The sequence below is a fragment of the Cynoglossus semilaevis genome, chromosome 13, assembly GCF_000523025.1.
Source record: "Cynoglossus semilaevis isolate Cse_v1.0 chromosome 13, Cse_v1.0, whole genome shotgun sequence".
Classification (NCBI taxonomy): Eukaryota; Metazoa; Chordata; class Actinopteri; order Pleuronectiformes; family Cynoglossidae; genus Cynoglossus; species Cynoglossus semilaevis.
Genome location: NC_024319.1, coordinates 12,212,055 through 12,233,703, shown reverse-complemented (window position 1 = coordinate 12,233,703; position 21,649 = coordinate 12,212,055). Strand labels below are relative to the sequence as shown.

General features: G+C 40.5%; 1 protein-coding gene across 12 annotated transcripts in view; it reads right to left on the bottom strand.

Moving 5' to 3' along the window:
• The window catches only part of LOC103388619 (RNA-binding motif, single-stranded-interacting protein 3), a 147,954-nt gene that overhangs the window by 103,360 nt on the left and 22,945 nt on the right, over positions 1 to 21,649 (bottom strand). For 5 of the 12 annotated variants that reach the window (XR_003051525.1, XR_003051522.1, XR_003051523.1 and 2 more), the window contains exon 4: positions 13,823 to 13,885. Coding sequence is in view for 1 of the 12 variants with exons in the window: in XM_025061668.1 (XP_024917436.1) it covers positions 13,823 to 13,885 (63 nt within the window). In the remaining 11 variants the exon portion in view is untranslated. Of the gene's footprint in view, positions 1 to 3,380; positions 5,199 to 12,430; positions 12,469 to 13,822; positions 13,886 to 21,649 lie in introns of those variants that run through there. The other 7 variants (XR_003051532.1, XR_003051531.1, XR_003051529.1 and 4 more) reach the window with 7 other exon arrangements.

The window sequence follows — 21,649 nt, the reverse complement described above, 5'->3', positions numbered from 1 at the left end:
ACATACATATATAACAGTTCCTCAGGGACCTGGAGAGCTTTAATGACAGCAAGCTGCAGTGAGACGGGGTCAGCCAGGAGAGGCAGCGTTCACAGGCCACACACATGTAGAAACACAATCACATTACCTCACACAGGATACTAGCCCGCACATAAACACAACACAGGGGTGCTGATAAATTCTGTTCACGTCCACACATGCGTCGACAGACAAAGTTACAGACTCAGGCACGTTCAGCGGCACAACACTGACAGACGGATACAAGCTTTATTAATATATATGGATGTATGTGCGAACGTACACACGTACATACAAATGCAAGCATGCAGTAAAGAGGGAACACTGGGGAAGGTGGGATGCAATTTGATTTGACCTTGACAGTGCAGAGGGAACGAGTGGTGCTGAGGGAGAGGAAGGGGGGGACTGTGGGGATGAAGTGTAAAGAATGAAGTGATGGTTTAAGCCAGATGCCTGTTGCAGGATAACATGACCTTTGACCCATGAAGATATATCACAGGACATGAGACAAACGTATGACATAAGACGGCTGTATACACAAAAGAACTTGACAAGGTGCAGGAAAAGTTCAAGGTTGTCCACGGACCAGATTTTCTCAAAGACAGTTTCTTCCCATTGATGAAATAAAAATGAAATAATTAAATACTTTAAATGATTAACAACTTTATCTCTTTCTTTTTGCTGCTCCCTGCTGGGGTCAGAATTCCCAAACTTAAAAAAGTAAAACACTATCTGCCCTGCCTGCAGTCCAGATTAGACACTAATTGAAAATATTAGTGAAGAGGAGAAACAGACAAAGACGTCTACGGTCTGAACAACAGAACTGAGGCAAAGTCTGAACTGCAAAGATTAAATCATTAGCATCCTAGTGCAAATAAATTAAAAAGTGATGTGACCCAGTGGAAGACTTCTGTTCCAACTATTTTTGTGTTGCACTCAATAATTTCTAATTTAGTTTCCAAATTACTTTGTTTTTCTGCTAATGGGGGATTATAATATGCACTGGGATGAGACATTATTCTGATGAAGACCGACATCATAAATGCTAGTGGATGCACTACATTCATTCACTGACAAGACTGATAAGTTCAATTCTTAATGACTCCTATAAGGAGGAGAGTTTTTCTAGCTTCGACAGTTTCTCCAAGTATACGTCTGCTGTGTTGATGCAAAATAAATGACGAAAATGTTTGCCGGCACAACTGGCTGACAGTTTAGAAGTATTATTTATCAGTACAATGAAATTTGTACAGAAGATGAATTCAGGTCTGTCATTTTAATTCATCACTATGAGAGGAAAATAATCTAATAAACTAAAAAAACACTTTGCCTTGAGACATTTGGCATACATCTTAGGATTATTCCATTAAAAAGCAATTTAGTACAAACACCATTTGTATCATCTGCTATCAGATGGGCATTTACTCCTGCAGATTAGTAAACAAAAAAATGCTTATAGTGGTAGCATTAGTTAGCGCGGCTAAATCGCAGACGAGTTTGAAACATTTACCAGCTTCTGTTCTGTTTGTCTCCTGCACATCCTTAAAAACATGGGACAGCTTCCAGATGTGAATGTTTGCAGCTCTCAGATCAGCAGATAGGAGGCTGATGTCAACAAGCTGCTAAAACAATCTCCATGTCGTGTGCAAATGTTTCCAGAAGCTAATCGGGAATAGGATTTTTTCTTCCTAATATTAGCACAAGAGCAGCAAGACTAACTTCACAGTGTGTGTGTGTGTGTGTGTGTCTGTGTGTGTGTGTCTGCTAATTTGGCCTAACACTTGATAAAAGCCAGTTCTGTTAAAACAGGTCAAATTTAAAGTTTGCGTTCCACTTTATGGAATGTGCTGCATTTCCTGAAAACACAAAATAATTTCTTGCACTTCTCTCTGTTACACAGTGAAAAGGTCTTGATTATGTAAATGATGTAATATCCCTTTTAAATAAAAAAAAACTACAAATTGAACTTATTCACTTCCATTTTTTTTTTACCAAGGATCCATTCACATTTGGCCTTGGGTCAATGATCTGTTCATTCATTTTCTTTGTTTCATCAAGTATCAACTGTGTGGTAAAAAAAAGTCAAAAGATAAAATGATCACCAACTTGTTTTAGCTGATAATAAAACTCAACCAGCAGTGAAAACCCTTTTAATTAAAACCGATTTAATTCAGAAAACAGTGCTCTATTGAATATTTCATTTGTTCTTTATCAATGAAGTACTGGGCCATTTCAACAAACTATACTTCTGAAAATATATAACTGAACAGTTTGCTGGTCACTGTGTAGAACCACTCAGAATGTTAATGCAGTTAAATGAAATGCATTAACTAATGTTGGACGATTTAAAAACTGATAACAAGTTTAAGTGGGAGAAACAACGACTACGAGCTCCAACAAAGCCACATTTCTACTCCGTGCTCTGCTGCTGGCCTTCAAATCCATCATGACAGTTTAATATTCAACCTCCTCTTCCCACACTGTGTCCACCTATCAGTGTGATCTCTCTATTCTCCCAGCATTCTACTCCTACTCTTTTATCTTTGCTCCTGTCTCCATCTCTTCCTTGGTGACAAATACACATTTAGCAAATACTAAAGCACATCTCCCAACTCTTTGCAGCCACCGTCACAGAAAACAGGGGACGGGGGGTGGAGGGAGAATATGACACAGCAGATGAAAAGAATGGCAAAAGCGAAGGTACGATGCCGGAGGAATTGATCGGTTCCTGACTAATCCATTTTTCTGATGTCGGTAGAAAGACTTAGAAAAAGAGGAATAGTCTGTGTGTGTTATTACATATGTGCAGGTGACATAACTGAAGGACAATCAAACAAAACAAAACAAAAAAAACACTGAGTTTACTGCACTCAGTAATCAGAGACATATATCTGCTTCCATCAGTCTCAACATGTTATTATGGGCTGGGGGCTAGCCAGTGAATGAAAGGGTGACGGGGGGTTGTGGGGGTTGGTGGAAAAGCTGGAGGGGGATACAAAGTGGGAGTGAATCAGGGGTTGAGGGAAGGGTGGGCCTCATGCCCTAAACTTGAACTTGACAATAGTGAGGTCACACAGAAGGGGACCGGGTCAAGCGGTTAGATGGAGCGGAAAAGCAAACCCACAGCTGAGTGACATCCAGTCACAGGATGGTGGGGAGGGGGGGGGGGCACTTTTAGCAATTTACCAAGTTGTCTCTTGAGGTTTTTTCAACATGCATACCTTTGAGGGTTTTTTTTTTCAGACTGATAAATCACAATCTAAATATGCCCTAATCTGACCATGCAATGAAGGTGACTCGATGTGAAAATGAAATCACTGGTGTTTCAGGTGTAAATAGGTCAACCTCACTGGCCATCCTACCTTAGTCTGAAGATAGTGGGGGTAGTAGTAGGTGTAGTGGGGGTACATTGGCTGCTGCTCCAAACGTTTTCCCATGTAGCTGGAATCTGATTGAAGGTCTTGGAGGCTGGAGATAGAGGCTCGGAGGCAAGGAATCACTTCCAACGGGCTGGCCTGGATCCTTTAGATGACTGATTCCAAGAGTTGAGGATGCAGAGAGGGGGAGAATGCTCTCTTCCCGAGGTGTGTGGTAAATGCGAAACGGAGGAGATGGATTTAAGAGGGACAAACAGTACTTTTGGGATCTCAGTCAGTCTGCTTGTCTGGGAGCTCACAGAAGGAGAACCTCACAAAACCATTCTTCCAGTGGGGTCTAGAAAAGGAGACGGGATCTTGAGTGGGAGCAGGAGAAGAGGAAAATGTGACAAGATAGTATAGAATCAACGCTGGAAACAATAGAGGAGATTTAATAGCCAAATGGGAGGGAAGAAGAGGATGGTGATGAAGCGGAGGAGGTTGAATGAGATTCAGTTACCGGTTCCTCGTACTGTCCAGTCTTTAAAGAAAATCACACTCACTTCTGCCCTAAACATGCCCATTCAATTTGCTTTCCAGTCTCTCCCTCTGGTCTTTCCTCCTTTCTTCTTGTGTATCCGTTTGCCGGTCTCGTTCTTCCTCTCTCATACGCACGCCAGACAGGACCCTGATCCCACTGGAAGCCTGGTTGTATCCTGGAGAACGCACGCTGTCCTCTGCTCTGAAAAGACAGTGAAATCAGCGATCAACTCACACATGGATGGAGGGGAAGAGGAGGAGGAGGAAGAGGAGGAGTAGGAAAAGAGAGGGTGGTCTGAAGCTGAAGCTGTGACTGCCTTATTTCTCACTCTCTCTCTTTCTCCCTCCCTCTTTTGTTGAGCTCTGGAGATGGATAGGTAGATATCGCAGGAAACCGGTGGGGAGGATGAGCAAATGAGAGACAGCTCTGGTCAAAAAGTCCTTTTGCTCAACAAAAAAGCAGATTGATTTATCCAAACGCTCACTCAGGAGGAAAATCCTTCCTGATCCAAAGAGGTGCCTCCTGCAACTCTCTCTTTTCTTTTCTTCTCTTCCCTCTGCGATCCCTCTCTTTCTCCTCCAGCTCTCTCTCTCTCTCTCCCTGACGGCTTTCTTCCCACTGAGTCTGGCAGCCGTCACTGTGAGTGTATAAGTGTGTGTGTTAGTGTATGTGGTGGGGCAGGGGGCAGCAGCGACGTCGGCGGTTGTGGTGTGCGTGTGTGTATGTGTGTGGTATGTGTGTGTGTGAGTGTGCATGTGACTGAGAGGGGAGTGTGTTTGTGTGGCTGTTGCCCGTCTGCTCCTCCACTGTGCGTGCGGAGGCAAAGAGGGGCTCGGCTTCAGCACGGCTACGCTCCGCCCTCTCTCTCTCTCTCATCTGTCTGGCTGTGTCTCTCGTCCTCTGTGTTTTCATAGAACTATAGGGCAGTGGGAGTGGTTGGTCCTGCCTTCTCTAGAGCCTCAGACTGTGTGTGTTTGTGTGAAAAAGCGAGCGAGACAGAGAGAGAGAGAGAGAAGATGGGTTTGAGGACATGCAGAAATGGGGGGGCATGAAGATCAAAAGCTGGGGTAAAAGGTGAAAAGAGGATACAGAAGATGAAAAATTTGGAAACACAGAACTTGACACATTTTCTATAATAAAAGTAAATCCCTAAACTGTGCCACATGTTTGGTGTGATCTCAGCCATTATTAATGGATGATACAGACCAACCAATTACATTACACCAAAAACATGCACACATATATGTAGTCAGCATGTGTGAGTAGGTTTCTGGGGGCGAGGAACTGAACGCTCCAGCACACACACAGATGCTCCATTCACACTTGTTCCGTGCAGGGCCCGAGGGCCCAATGTAGAATATATGTAGCTGAGCGGTTATGTGGCACAGTGACCCACTGACACACTGCTGCCTGTCATATGATCTAACCAGGTTTAAATAGTGCTCTTACATAAGCACAGTGAGCCATGCATGAAAAGGCGGCTGTGGCCTCTGACTGCAGCCGTGGGTGTAAGGGAAAAGAGACAAGGGTTGGCAGACAATGCAGGTTCACTGCTGTGGGAAAGAGCGAAGAGCGGCGAGTGGAATGCAAAAAGAGCAGAATCTCCAGCAAGGCAGCATCTATACGAGGACATCTTCTTACAAAGGTTATTTGCATCCTACCAAGTTATTCTAGCTTTCAGAAATAAGCTGCTTTCAAAAGGCCACCGAGTGAATAAAGGACACAGTCTGTGGCTGTGGTGTGTTAATGAGGAATTAAAGGACGTCCAGTTTTATCTGTGTGTTAGCCAACATTAAATCCATGGCATTCTCATGACGAGGTGGCTCACATTAACATTTGTTATGTACTAAATAATAATAAGCTCACTTAATAATGGAAACTGAATTTAATTTAGCATTCAAGTTAAAATAAATAGACATTGGATACATTATATGAATAAAACAGTTATTTAATAAATCTTGACATAACTGGTGTACCTCAAAGCACTGGTCTGGGACTACTTTAAAATCAGTCTTTGACTGGTTAACTGAAGTTATGCTTTGTAACTGGTATATGATTAATACTCCAGTCCATTCCTATCTTCTTACTGCTGACTGAATGGACCTACGACAATAAAGCTGGATCATGGCATTACTGCAGCAATGTGTAAATCCTGCATACAGTTTTATTCACCATTCCTGTACATATAAAAACAGCCTTTTGGTGAACCACAGGGTTAAAAAGTAAACATGGTCCTGATTAGGTCTCCAGTCAAACAACTGAATTTGCATCTGACTCGGTTCGGTCTGAATTTTGCATTGTTGCGAAAAGGAGCTGACTGAGTCACAGTGCAGCGGTAACATTAGGCCTGGAGGCAAGCCTGGACTCCTCTCTGTGTATCACTTCATTTTCATCCGTATTGCCTTGTTAACCGTGTGACAAATTGAGTTTATTTATTGCATGTACCGAGCCAAGTGTGTCATCAGGACTACATAAATTACATGTCGTAATTTGTATACAGCTATCACTTTTAGCTGTGCATTAGGAGTCCACCTCTGTAATTGTCTTTTTGTATAAATACTGATTATGATTCATAAGGTGATGTGCTGTATAATACTTTCTCTTTGTTGTGTCCCGTTAATTACTGCAGTGGCCGCGTTTTCCCTGGGGAATAATTAAAGCTGCTCTGGTTGGATGTTATGCTCTGCAGTCTATTGTTGTTTGCTGTGTATTTGCTCTGGTTTAACCTTGAATTTTGCTGATGTAGTGCCAGTGGCTTTTGCATAGATTTTAAAAGCCATCTGATGAACCTTGTAATAGCATGTTTTATGATTGCAATTATCAGCAACGGCAGTGGCAGAAATGTTCTGCCATCGTAGGAGCAGAGGCAGGAAGTTAGTCATCAGGTAAACGGCTGTACGTCCTACGTTGGATGTGCAAGATTCAACTCCTCCATAAACGGGAGCCAAGAAGTGAGTCAGACTAACAGGCTGCACAGCTGCATTAATCAGGCGGAAGTCATCAACTGACAAGATCAGCACGTATATACATTATCACATTAACTGTGCTCAGAGGCCTAATGTGACAGAAGCCCCAGCCTCCACACAGACGGCCCCTGCAGCACTGAAGAGTAATTAGGATTTAATTTGAAAGAATAACGTGAAAAAAGTGAAGTTTTTATTTTTATTTCTTGGACTGGAGTAAACATGCAGACCAAATTTGGAACCATGTGCTGTAAGATTCTTGGTCTGTCTTCACAAAACACTAGAAAATCACAATGAATATCATCACATTATCACAAAGATTTGCGTGCATAAGTAGCAGGCAGTATGGATCTACATACTCAGTAAGTCAGTATTTAAGGTGAGTGGGAGTGAATTTCATCAACAGCAGAGATATTTCTCACTTCTCATATGTTTTTTAAAACACCTGTATATGTTTAAATACAGACTATTTCTTGTGCTGTGTATTGCACACATCTATGTATTTAATAAGGAATTTGTCATTTATTGTCACTTTGCCTGTTTACAAGTCCAAACCCACTTCCAAAAAGATTTTTGAAAATAAGGTACAAAATAATATGGTGTACACAAACCCCTACTTCAATCAAACCCTGGTCATATATTTACCGGTACAATATTTTAGCCTGACTTTGAGAATGCAAAATTAAGCAAATAAAAAAAAAGTTGCATTTAATTTACTTCACAAGTTAGAGGAGTTGTCCTACATCATCATTCGGTGATCGCATTTATACACAGATACAGTTGGTAAAGTGTGCATAGGTGTAACACCAGCCAGGCTTTAGTAATTCCATGAAAAATTAAGATTCTGCTGACACTGCAGTTTAAAAAACAAAGAGAGACAGAGAGAGTGAGAGTGGCACAATCTGTACATCTCTCTCTCTCTCTAACTATTCACCACCCCCTCCTCCCGCTGAAGCTTTATACGTAACAAAGACACAGTCGCTAATTGCATTCAAGCTAACAACAAATTAAAAGGCGCGTGAAGAAGTGTGTAACAGTCGAGCTGAATCTGAAGGAGACTTCAGTCGAGTGCTGCATCTGTACTTTTCTGCTCAGAAGATTTATTTTTTTCTTGGCAGAGATGCTGCTTCCCATGTCCAGTGTTTGACAAAAACCAGACAAAAACTGACAGCTGGAGCAAAATATCAAAGTGTTGCCTTTGACACTGTGGGTTCTTACAGTCCCCGGTCATCAAAGCACTTTTCAAGTGAAGCAGGAAAGGCCATGCTGTGACTCTCATGTGTTTCTCTCATCGCTGACCACCAGATGTATAACAAACACTGAGCCAGAAAAAAAAGGAAGAGTAAAAGCCTCTCGTCTGCAGCTGGGAAAATAGACGAGGTCATGATGATGATGATAGGCCAATCCTACAGAAGCTGCTTCAGTCGTTTTCCAAAGAAAAACACTGGCCAGGATATCGTTGCATATGCACACACACACATGCACACAGAGTGAAATGTTCACACATCAGATTTGCAGTGGTAAATGGACTATTACATCCAATTGCTACACACAGCATGAGGGAATTTGGCTCTTTGTGAGACTCCGGGGATGCAAACTGCACTCAACGTATAATAAAGTGCTTTGTGTTTTGGGAAAATTGAGGAGGAGTTCAGATTTTAAACACATTTGATGAAAAGATCCACGGTCTCAGCACTGTCTGTTAACATCAATTTCATATCAAAGCAAACTGGCGTCAAGAAGCTGTTTCTTTGTTGTTCCTAATGTTGCAAAACGGGTTCTCTTCAGCATGTTCAAGTTTAACTGAGGCAAAAAAAAAAAAAAAACATCTCTGATTAAACAAACATGTTTGTATTTTTTCTATCTTCCACTGTTTGATCCCCCGTAGGGTCACACAGAATTCCAGCAGTCAGTGGGCGAGGGTGGGCTTCACCCGGGACAGTTTAGCAGTTCAGTCTCCTGTAGGGCTAATAATACATATTTTATTATTATATTTTATAATTTCTCTGAGGTGATTCTGGGGTGACTCTGAGGTGACTCAAGGATCTGGAGGATGTACAAGGTAAAAGCACAAGTATAAAAGTGATGTTTAGCTACAGCTTGTTAGCAAATTGTTGGTATAGAAAAGACTATTTAAAATTGCAGATCAACCCCCACACATTAACACACAGTTTAAAAAAGGAAAAATAATGTAATTTCCATAGTTTGCGGTCCACAAACAGGCAGCTCACGGGCTGGATTAGGGCCATCATTTGAGGGCCTCAAGTCTAGACAGTCCAATTAAGGGCCTCACTGGAGACAAAAGTGGTGTGCCTATATGGAAATCTCTTCTATACCTTCTATAAAATTACTTCTGAGAAAAGATTTTTTTTCAACTTGACTATTTCACCTCCATCCATTTCATATGTAATGTCTATGCATTTGATTGAGCAATACTGCATCACAGATGGTTCACAAGTGAACAACAGCACAATGAAACATAACCACTGGTTGATTAGGTTTTGAAAACTAATTTCAGGTTAAGTTACTTTCCATTTTCTATAGTCTAGTTTCTATTAGCACTACATTTCCCTTGGTGAAAGGCTCTATTCAAAATGCCTGTCTGGAGAAATATCAGATAATGAGAAGGGCACCGTAACAAACCTCTTGTTTTAATATTCAGGTCACACTCTGATGTGTCCATTATGAAAAAAGGCGTAAACCATAAAACAGCAACATCAAACACAAGATGCCGTTATGATATTATTGGCTTATAATATGAAGTAGTGGTCATTACCGAAATAGTCTGCACTTGCAGAGTGCGGCTGTAGTCACTCTGAACAAGGAGAAGAGATTCATGAATGACTCAGAGCGTCTTTCCATACAAAGGGCTGAGAATGAACAAAGGCAGCATTGTCTCAACGCTGTTCATGCTTTAAGGAGGCATTTACTGTAGAGCAGGTTTCCCTACGAAGGCCCAGGAAAACAGGAGGTAAAGATGCTGGCCCACTGCGTGTCACCATCGTGCTTACACTGTTGCCGAGATATAGTGAGACATCAACTCAGCCAAATTACACGAAGCACTTCAAACTATTCCTGAGGCCGTTTGAAAAATCACTTTGAACCAATAACCTCCTGTACAACACGGTTCACTTCATTACACGACGAAATCTAAACAGTGACTAATCACCTTAGGTCGTTTGAAAATCCCCCTCCCCCGGCCCTGCGTCCCCTTGGTCCCATCCCTCTCCGCTGCCACAGCCGCATCACGTTTTACCACAAATCATCGTTTTATTGAAAAAGAAAAATGAAAGAGCACATCAGTGGATTCATTTGAACAATTATGCAAATCCGACAGGAGATGGAGCTTTTATTAATGTTGAAGAAGTGTTGCATCAGATAGTGCAGAAGTTTATTAAGTTAAAGCCTAGTTGGAGATGAATACGCTCTGATTACTTTTGATATCACCATGGTGTGTATCACATTATCATCCCGGGCTGCGTCAGCGCAAAACTCTCCCTGGACCTTTTGCTTCAGCAAAATAAAGAACAGGAGTTATTTCACAGCTACAACGTGAAACCTCAATTAATCACCCACATGCCTGCATTGTTCTTCTCATTTTTTTTTCTTTTTTACTTTAAACCTAATATTTTTAGAGGTTTGGCAATGTTTTTTTCAGACACCACCATTCCTACATTTTCCTGATTCCACATTTTTCTTTATCCACTTCTTTCAAATCAGGTCAATTGTTCCGAACCTCACCTCATTCTCCCTGGGGTTGAGGGACCGTGACTGACTGACTGACTGACCGACTGACTGACTGGAGGCCGGCGCTTGCTGTTGCTCCGAGGGGTAATTAATTTCAGCAAACGACTGCCACGTCTGTCAGCTTTTATAAACGAGCGTTTACGCGCTATGGACAATTTAACCACTCCACTGAGCCCGCATTGACAGAGAGACGGGTAGAGCGATGTGGGGAGGGATGAGGGGAAGGGGGTGTCTGGATGGGGCAACACTGCCAGGTGACTGATGGGAGATTTAATCAATAGAGTAAGCACATTTACTCTCATGATGCTGCTCTGCATCCATATTCATGGCGTTAATTCTCTCAACGCCTACACTGTTGCACATCATAAAATATTCTAATGCATGAAGGATTTCACTACTTCTCATCAGGCTTCATCAAAGGTTGGCATCATCACCACTAATTACGTGTCATGTCAGGGTCCAAATATAATCATGACACCCTTGTCAGATGGTTTCAACTCCGGCAGAATTCAAGATCCAAAAAATACCGCAAAAGACGTTGTCTCCAGGTTCATGTCAATGTCTACGAAAATACCTATTAAACCATCGACTCATCTTGACTTTAATGCTGGATGTGAATGCAGGATACAGTACGCGAATATGTTGCATTGATCTTTGAAGGACTACATGTGTTTGGATCAGGTTAAGTGATGATGTTCGATGAATATTAAGAAATTAGTCCTGCAAACCTGTACTAAAATACTACATCTTAAAGTATAGTCTGTACTGCAAACTGACCATTTGTCTTTTCTTTAAACATTTACTGAGACTTCATTATTTACCACGTGTTTTATAATGATTTAAAATAAACCTTAAATAAACAACAAGCTTTTTTTGACTATATACATATAAAACAATGATCGGATTAGCGTTATCATAATCATAGTCCTTTAGCATATAATCAACTTTTATGGTGCCTTCTCCAGAGGAGAAAGGTAGATGTTTTTTTCCCCCTCTACCAAACACAGGCTGTAGCTGCATGTTGTCAATAAGACAAACTTAGCTTGAGTGTCTCTGTGACTCATTATGACTCACGGCTGTGTAAAATTCCTACTTTTTTCCTCTGAATTCCCGAGCCCAGAAAAGTTTGGTGCCACACCACAGTCACTCGGCACTCAGTCAGCTGATTCTCTGTTTAGCAGTGCAGCCACACTGCTTTGTTCCCCTTGCCAAACCAAGTTACACGGCCTGCCTTCAAGTCAGTGTTTTCACAGCTACACATATATTACGGTGTGACATCCAGCCCAGGGGCTCGCGCTTCTGCTAGATTGTATGACAGCGGCCTTTATAGGTTTTTCAGGAATGTATGACAGCACTCTGCCTGTTTCAATACATGGCAGGGATAACAATAGTACAGCGCAGTAGTAAAACACACCAGTGTAGCCGGATGAGAGGCCTCCACAACTGTTTCCATAGCTACATTCGGCTACAGGGATTGTTTACACTGAAGATGAGCGATTCTCTACGTATGTGCTGAGCCATCGTTTTTACGCTCATGTCATGGGCCTGAACGTGTGCACACGTAGAGCCATTATAAATGGAGCACCTTTGAAAAAGACTGTGGGGATGCCTGGGAGCGAAACCCAGCGCAATGACTTTTAATGGGTTAGCCTTCACCAGCACATTTACCTTCCAAATATAAATGCACTTGGTGTAACAAAAGTGTAAGGCTTACACACAAGTACACACACACAGACACACATACATTAAAAAGGCATGCTTCACCAACTCAGTGTAGTGTAATCAGGGCATTGTAATGTGTTTACCTCTCTGAGGTACGGGAGTTTGATTAAGGAGCAGTCGTCTGGCAGAAAGGAGGAGAGAAGCAGAGGAAAGAGAGAGGACAAGGAAGGAGGGTAAAGGAGAGGAGACAAGAAAAGAGGAGAAGAGACTGCTGTCAAACTTTTGGCTTTCAATCTGATTTTTTTTTCCCCCTTGCAGACATGTCTGCGCTACGATCAATCAGCAAAATTGCAGCTCGTACTCTACAACAAACTACATCCGACAGAATATCAACCATTTACCACCACGACATGTGCCACGTATCACCATCACACAGACATGAAGCATCAGCTTGAAAAACACAGCCTTGAACTGTCATTACTATATCATCAGGACCAAAACTCCCTGGCACCCACAGGTGGTCTCTGGGCAAATGCTTTCTAAGGTTAAATGAACGCTTAAGGTTAGCAAGATGATCTTTCACAGTCATGGAGTACTCCAAATATTAAAATGATTACATAATATTTAAAAGAATTCAAAGACCTCATTTTTTTTCCTTGTTAGGAAAACAAGATCTCACCTGGTGGAAGGAAAGTGAACTACTTGTCATTGTGACACCACACCACTGCACACAACCAAATGTGACCTCTGCTTTTAAGTGAACAGTGGACAGCTTTAAGCAGTCGGGTGCGATTTTTGACTTCAGAAAAGACTAGGTTGAAGTTAATTAACACTTGGTTTGAACTGTTATTTAGCAATTACTGTTAATTAAATAAAGTGCAGCATTATCATGGAACCACTGCATGGTGACAGACACTTACGGTATTTTGGTTATGGATTGAGACAAATCAGTCAGAAATCTGTCCAAAGAGAACGCCTTTTTCAGATCCTGGATCTGTTAAAAACTGTCATTTTACTCTGTCTATTATAGACGCAGTGTCAGGGCGGGGAATAGCTGAATTCTGAGTTTATCTTATACTGTGACACTATGTGTCATGTGTCATTAACAACTAAAATCAACTGTCATTCGTTCATTCCCTCATTACTGTAGCTGATAGCCAGTGTTTTTCCTTCTGATATGAATGTGTAATATAAGGTGTTTGAAGTATCCATCTTGCAGGTTACACCTCCTCAATCCCACAGTGTCTGGCAGACTTGTAGCGAAGCTCACCCTCAGCCATTATTCTACTACATCCTTCCTGCTCCATTAAACTCAACAAGCTTAACTCAGTGGCCTTCATTCCTCACCGCAATGGATTCGGCTTCATACACCGGTGCCTTTTAACGGGAGAGGGGCAATCTGAGGGGTTGGGTGGGGTGAGGCGGGGGGACTAAGGAGTGCATCTCCCTTGTTAACACAAAATATGTCAGGCATTGCCCTTGTTAACTTTAAAAAGAATAACGTGTGAGAATAATACGAGGAAACAATATTTTACCTTGTCCCTTATGCTGGATATAAAGATACAGCTCCCCCGAGGACTGATGCAAGGACCTAACATCTGCAGTGAAAAAAGAAAAAAAAAGGCCATTAAGTTATACCGTCCTTGTCCTGCTGTGACATTTAATTGCCCGGTTTTAATATGCGGCGAGGAAGCACACACTTTCAGACTGTTTCTGTTTTGAACTTCACACCGAGTCAGCATCTATCGATTACAGGACGATGAGTTTGGAACGATAATGTGTTTTGGTGAAGTGAGAAATAATTTTCCCACTATGTAGAAGGTAATTAGAGCAGGCTGGATTTAAACAACGGAAGCAGTAGAAACGATAAGAGGTATTGTAAACAGATTCATAATGGTCTCCATGGAAATGATCTTTTATAATCATTGTTATTGTTTAAGACAGCAGAAAAATGCTACAGTCACCAAATATAAAAATAGAAATAGAAAATTATTTCTGAAATAACTTTTTATGTGATGAAATATTTACCATTTTTGTCAGAATATTGACAATGGGGTAGTATCTATATTACGTTTTATTTGTAGTATTACTACAACTACAGACCAACTCCCTGTTTACTTAATAAAGTCATTTTAATTAAAATAAAATTTAAAAAAAATTTACATGAATATTTATATGTGATTAAGAACTCCTGTTTTGGAGTGTGGTAAAATTAACACCAGGAACCAGAACCTTTTCTGGATGCTTCCATATTGGATCACAATTTTACAGTGTGGTTTACAGACGTCTACTGCTGTAGACTCCAATAACAGACACAAGTCAAACACAGACCTCACTGTCCTGAACGCCCTTCATAACGAGGTCCCTACTTTGAAACACCTTCAACTGCACGAAGCCTTGTGGTGAACAACGTGAATAGATAAAGTAGGTCATTTAACAGAATCTGAATAGTTAAAGTGTAACGTTCAGTCAGTCTTGATCATGCTATTGAAAATAATTCATTTTTGACAATATTTTAGTAAATTTAACACAAACAAATACCGCTGACTAAGAGAGGTAATATCAGGGTCGTACTGTTTCCAACTTATTTCTGAAAGGTTTTGTGTGACAAATGTAATCTTTCCAGATAAATTATTTACAGATTATTTACAGACTGAGGCACAAAGTCATTCTTCAATTTTAATTTTGTTGTTTCATCAATAAATAACTTTGTTATCAGTTTCTGGTAAGATGTCTCTTTATATTTACCTAGCCTATGCAAAAACCCTTTAAAGTTAAGGTTTAGTTGTAAAATATAATTAAAGTTTTAAATAACTATCAGTCATTGGAACTAACAAACAAGTTCCAAGAGTGAAAGATTAAAAAAAAAAACCCAGCTCAGAGGCACATAGAGCTGTAAGGGCAGACAGGTATAACAACACAGTCTGGAACACAGTTGCTCCAATGTAATATAGTGAGCTGAGATTCTGGAAATATGTATCTGGGACAAAGCATTAATATTGCATTGCACATTATGAATAGGTTCTTTGTATAATTACACTTGGAAAGTTGTCCCCTTCAGCCACTTCTGTCACTTTAACATGAAAAAAATACAACCCTTTCTACTTTAATTATAAAAGTTCTCCAGGCCAGTTTGCCATGTTACCATCCATTCATCAACTTCGCATGAGAGTAAACTTTAAACTCCGTCAGGGCAGGCATTCATTACAGGATTTTAATATCTCTTTTATTACCTGTTGTCTCTCAATTGAGTTTTTTTTTTTTTTAAACAAAAAAGGGAAGTCATAGGAAAATATAATGTTATTTTACAGCATGTAAATACATATCATTTCCTAAAAATTCTGTAAAATTTGGATTGCAATTGGAAACGACTGTAATTCAAAATTGGCTCTGATAAATGGAAAAAAAATTAAAAGCATCTCTTCATCTTATTTATCATATTTCACTTCCTGATGAAGAAAGAAATGCATTTCTTATTCCAGCAGCACAACAAGCTGAGCTGATTCAAAACGTTGTAGTGTGTCTGCCATAATTAATTGCTACAATCGCTCTCTCTGGGGCAGTTAACTGACAGCACTTTTTATGTCTGGAAAAAAAATCTGGAAAAGATGCTTTTCCTGTGCTTCCTTCCTTTCTTCTCTCTCTCTCTGTCACTGTAAAAGCCTGTGAAGCCACAGTGTAAATGCACCAGGGAGGAAGTACTGGACACGGCTCTAATGGCTTTCATCTTCTCACGCTGGGACCAGCTTCCTGTTTTTTAAAGAACATGCTAATTAGCAATGGATACAAACTGTACTTTGCCCTGACGAGATGCAAACAGATACTTGGCACAGCAGAGCACCAGCACACATATAGACCCATATAGACAAACGCACAATAGAAGAGAAACAACTATTTACTGATTTATGGCAAATTATTCAAAACACAATTGCAGTAAAAGGTAGCAGTAACAATGAACATTGTTTTTTTAATGAACTAGATTCACAATACAGTTAATTACAAGTGCATCACATTTGCTACTGCTGATGTGTCACACTCTCACAGAGACGGAGACCTTGGAAAACCTCAGATTCTGATGTCATTTGAAATCCTCAGAGAAGCAATATTCCAATGGGCATTAAGGGAAATGCATCTGGAATCAACACATTTGAATTCTGATTCTTGCCTACTCTCTGCTGAGATATAGCAGTGCTGTTAAAATGGACTTTTTCGGTTAAAAACAGATGAACATCAGTCTGCACTAGACGTACAAAAATGTAAAAATGTAGGCGAGAAGAAGACGCGGAGTGTTTCACTGTAACACTTTTCATTTTGGACTGCGTCACATCTTTCAAACTAACAGTTAGAGTTAAGTTTTGAATTGCTGACTCGGTGTGGACAGCCTGACCAAGTAAACTAAATGACTTCATAAATCTCCATGGGTTTCTGTACCTCAGAGAAATACAACCACAGTTGATAGAGGCCACTTAAATTCAATTATCTCTCATTCCACGTGCAACACACACACACACACACACGTACGTACAGAAACATCAGTAATTTCAGTAGAGAACCAAATTGTTCCTCTCATTACCGGACTATCAGTGCACTGGGGCCCGACTGCTTCAGAGCCCTCTATCTAAAATTATGTAGGCACGTTACTCCAGATATACAGCAAATAAAAAGATATTCAAGTCCTTTGGGGATGTCGAAACAATGACGGGAATTAAATGCATCATTAGGAAAGCAGCTTTGGTGGTTTTGCCAGGCGTCTCATGAATACACAACTTATTTAATGCGTTCAAACACATAAGTTCAATCCAGTAATGCACGGGATTTTTTTTTTTTTTTTGCCCTGTGATAATCACAGTGCAGTGACATTGTTTGGTTATAATCCTACGCCTTGTTCCATCATTTTGATGTAGAGCAATAAAACAAACATCGCACAGGAACTAGCTGGTGAGCGGCTTGGTTTACATTCACCAGTTGTACGCCATACACTGGATTTAGCTATATTCATTTTCTTTCGTTTGCGTTGATTTTTTATTATTTTTTTAGGAAATGTTTGCCCTTCATTATGGTGTAAGTTAGATTCTTCTGATGTTTTTTCGTCCTAGATGATGACATCACTCTGTTAGCGTAGCGTCACACAGGTACTTCTGTACAGTATGTGGATTCCAACATAAGTCAAAGGGCTAAACACTGTTGTTGACCATGTACACCATGGTGGCTGTGACTGCCTTTAGTTGGTGGTCTTAAGAGCAAAACAGAAAAATTAAGGCATCTACTTGGTCTCCCATTCCCCAGATCACAATAGAGTCTGTGGTCTATTCCTCACAAAAAAGTCCAATTCAAGGAGGCCCACCAAAGTGCACATTGTGTGTAGAAAAAAAGTTTTACTTTAAACCAAACTTCAGTCGGACCACCACACCAGTGCTCATGTGGCTCTTGGCACAGTTCAGATAAACTCCGCTGTAGTTCTTGGATTTTGGACAGTGCTTCATCACATCTGTGCTCCTCCACCTCCTGCAGTGGCTCAATGGGAGATACTGCCAATAAATCTAACTGTCACATAGCAGCGTTGGCAGGAAGACTGAGGATAGAGCGGTTAAAATGCTGAGAACAAACTGCCCAACCAGTCAGAGGGTCTAAATGATCACACGTGGTGGACGTCAAGAAACGTCAGCGATTTATTGTAGTATATCATTCTCAAACCTGGGATTTGCATTTATTCCTTTTTAAGTTTTTCCGCAACATTCTGTAACTTCCCTAAGAACGTATTCAATCCAAACGTATTAATTGAGTCCGTGTGTGTGTGCAATAGTCATCCTTGGTGTGACTCATCTCTGCCATGAAAACGCAAAATGCCAGTAAACTCAATCACCTCTATCTACGTAGAACAGAATTCCACCAGTTACCTTGATGGTTACAGCATCAAGCAGCCATTTCCCAAGAGCAGAGGTGCCCCATCCTACTGTTAACAGGTTTATGGACAATACTGTATATGACCATATGTAGAGGGTAGAATATAAAGTGATTAAGTTTATAAAAAAGGTTAAAAGGTTAAAAGGTTAAAAAGTGGATTTTAAATGATTAAAAACAAAGACTAAAATTATCACAACAAATAATTTACAAAATTTCAGCAACTTGTCAAAAATATTATTGCACTTAGAGGTAGTAGCAACAGTCAATGTATTTTTTAAATAATTAACTTTCTGTGGATCACATTTGCACCAATGTGTCGTACTCTCACAGAGATGCAGATGTTCAAAAACCTCTGATTCTGATGTTATTTGATATTCTCGGAGAAGCAATATTTCAATCTGCATTAAGGGAAATGCATCTGGAATCAACACAGCGGTTGAGCACATTTGCATTCTGATTCTTGACTACTATGTGCTGAGACAGAACAGAGCTAATAAAACTGACTTTATGTTTCAGTTTCTCCTTCAGCGTTCCATTAAAACAAATGCATTTGTGCAGCTGAACATCTGAAGGTTGGCTTTGCTAAAACCAAATAAACATTAGTCTGCGCTAGACGACACAAAATGTAGTACGTAGTGTTTCACTTCAATAATTTGCATTTTAAAACGCGTCAAATCCTCAAAACTGACACTTAGAGAAGTTGAAATGCTGACATTTCACACCCACTTTCTGATTGGCTCTTATCTGTAACCTAATCCCAACTTCGAAAATCTAACAAAACAAATGCTGATAAACAGTCAGTGAGTCAGTGGTCTGACAATTTGGCCTTCATATCAGTTCAGTTCAAGCTTTGGTTTCACGTGTTTCATGTGTTTGTGTTGAATCACTTCACAGGACAAACATAATTAACAGACCACACCAAAGAGAGCTCCACATTTTTCCAATCACGTTAATTTCGCACCGCTCATATTACTCCTATCTCGAGTCGTTAAAGCACGAAATTTTTAAGACGTTATAAAACAGACGGAAGAAGAAAGAGGACAAACAGAACAGGCTTCAGAGGAGTTTGATGGAACCTGCAGCAAGAGAGAAGGGAAAGTTAAGAGAGAGATAAAAGCTAAAGGTAGTAGAGAAAAGTTGAGAGGGAGGGTGATGTGCTTGGTGTGATGGATAGAGTTTAAAAAGAAAGAGAAGTAGAGGGAGATATCCACGGTCTCCACCAGCTACCCCACTGTCAGACGCTCAGCTGTGTTCCAGAGGTGGGCGGCCAGAGACGAGTGTGTGTGTGTGTGTGAGTGTGCCGCATGCACCATGAGTCTAGGGACCAGTAGGGGGTTGACAGATTATCTGTCGAGAAGCAGGCTGGAGTGTCCACCTCCCCCTCTCTCTCTCTCTCTCTCTCTCTCTCTCACTTGACTCACTCTGTGCTGCTCAAGGTCAATGCAACACTGGAAAAGTTTTGGAAAGAACAAGATTCCAGAAGCTTGAGAATGAATCTGCACTTTTCAGCTCATCCTGCTTGTCCCTCAGCTGTCACAGTGTCACAAGAAGAAAAAGACGAAGACGAGGTGTGACTCCTCCATGACAGACTCAAAGCTTAACTCTCCTTTATAATGATTTAAGAATCGCAACTTATTTTCTCAGTGAATTTAGTTTAATTACAGTCTTTTATGATGTAATTCTGTTGTACAATGGAGTACAATTAAGAACTGTTGCTATTTGAATGTGACCACAGTCCAGATGTTTAGAATAAGATCTGTCAAGTTATTAGACTGGCCATTTTGCTCAAAATGTCATGACAAGTGCAATGAAGTGCCTTCCTAAAAGTATCAGTGTGCATTTCTGTCGTAGTAAAACTGAGCTACTGAGACACCTTTGTTCACACACTTTACAGTATAGTAAAGTTCATGAAAAATGATAATTAGGTGATACACTGGTCAACGCCATCAGTGATGACTCATTAATCATGAGTGTCTCATTCTTTGAAGCCCCCACATAATGCATTAAGGCATTTCCAGAGAGTCCAGATTTACAACTATCAAATTTGGTTTTCATTCCTATCTTACTTTTTTTGTACTCACTGTCTCACTTGCTCCACTTTTGAAATTCCTGTGGCAGCTGAGTCATTTTGTGCTCTGTATCATCTTCCCCAAAAGTGTCTCAGGACTGAACATTCAACCGGATGTGAAAATATACTATAACAGAGAATGCGAGTGAGTGAGACTTCTTTCATGTCGGATCTAGTACTGAAAATATCATGAAATCTCTCCCAACTTAACTCTAAACTGCTGTGGCTCAGTCCAAACCTCAGTGTTTATATTCCAGCTTTTCTGGCTCTGACAAGAGACAAACATTCACTGTAACTTATCATTCATAAACCTTGGAATTCCATCAATACCAGGCTGTCTTCTTAGCCAACTTTATCATTAATGTCCTTCATATAAAATACCAAACTATAAGGTTTTGTATAGTGAAGATGTTTTTTGACAAAAAAAATGTTTCTCAAATATTTTTCACCCCTTTATTTGAATATTTGCTGCTCCATTCCCATGTTCATCTTTCCTAACCATAATTCCATCATCTTTTTTTTTTTTTACCCAAAGCAGAGCTTTAAAAACCCCAACTGTTCCATTAAACCCAATTTCCCAGCCCCACACTCACCCTTCACTCAAACCATGTCTGACAAAAAAAACCCACCCCAGAATTCCCATTCAGGATTCTTAATCCCAGTCCATCCACGGTTGGTCTTTCCCAGCCAAGACCACAGATGTTTCATGAGACCGCTCTCACTCTCTCACAGTGTGAATTTAAAATGGCCAGGATTACGACTGAGTGGTTAAAATATGACATGATATATATAAAATATGAGCAAATCGAACTTGAAACTTTGATTCATGCACACATTAAACCTATGACAGAAAAATAACTCGCACACAGAACAGACTCTCAAAAAACCAAGAACAGTGTGTTCTGACCAGCCACCCACACTGCCAGTAAACAAAATAACCAGCCAGTACAAAAAGAAGCCAGACGTTCATTGAAACAACAGGTTCCACTTTTCGTGTCTCCATGGAACCTGTCGCTGCATTCCTCTCTTTGTGAGGTGGCTCCTTGACTCACGAGGAGCTTGGGTTACAGGAAGTTAGTCATAATAACCTCAGCAGAAGCCAGCTTTCAGTTCTCCTCCAAACAGAGACTAGTCTTTGCACAGCTGCAGGCCACTCAGCTAAGTGAAGCAGCTCATCTTAATCCCCTCCATACAAGAAACTTAATTACAGGTTCTCTCACAGCGGAGCAGTTTCATTTGTGAAATTACGACTACGACTCTCGTCTGTGATCAATTAAATGATTGCATCTAAAGATGCAAACTAAAGAAAACCATAACTGTTTTCCCAACTAAGTTTGACTCCGTGTCAACCGTGGATAGTTTATGACTAAAGAAGCCAAAAGTTGTACTT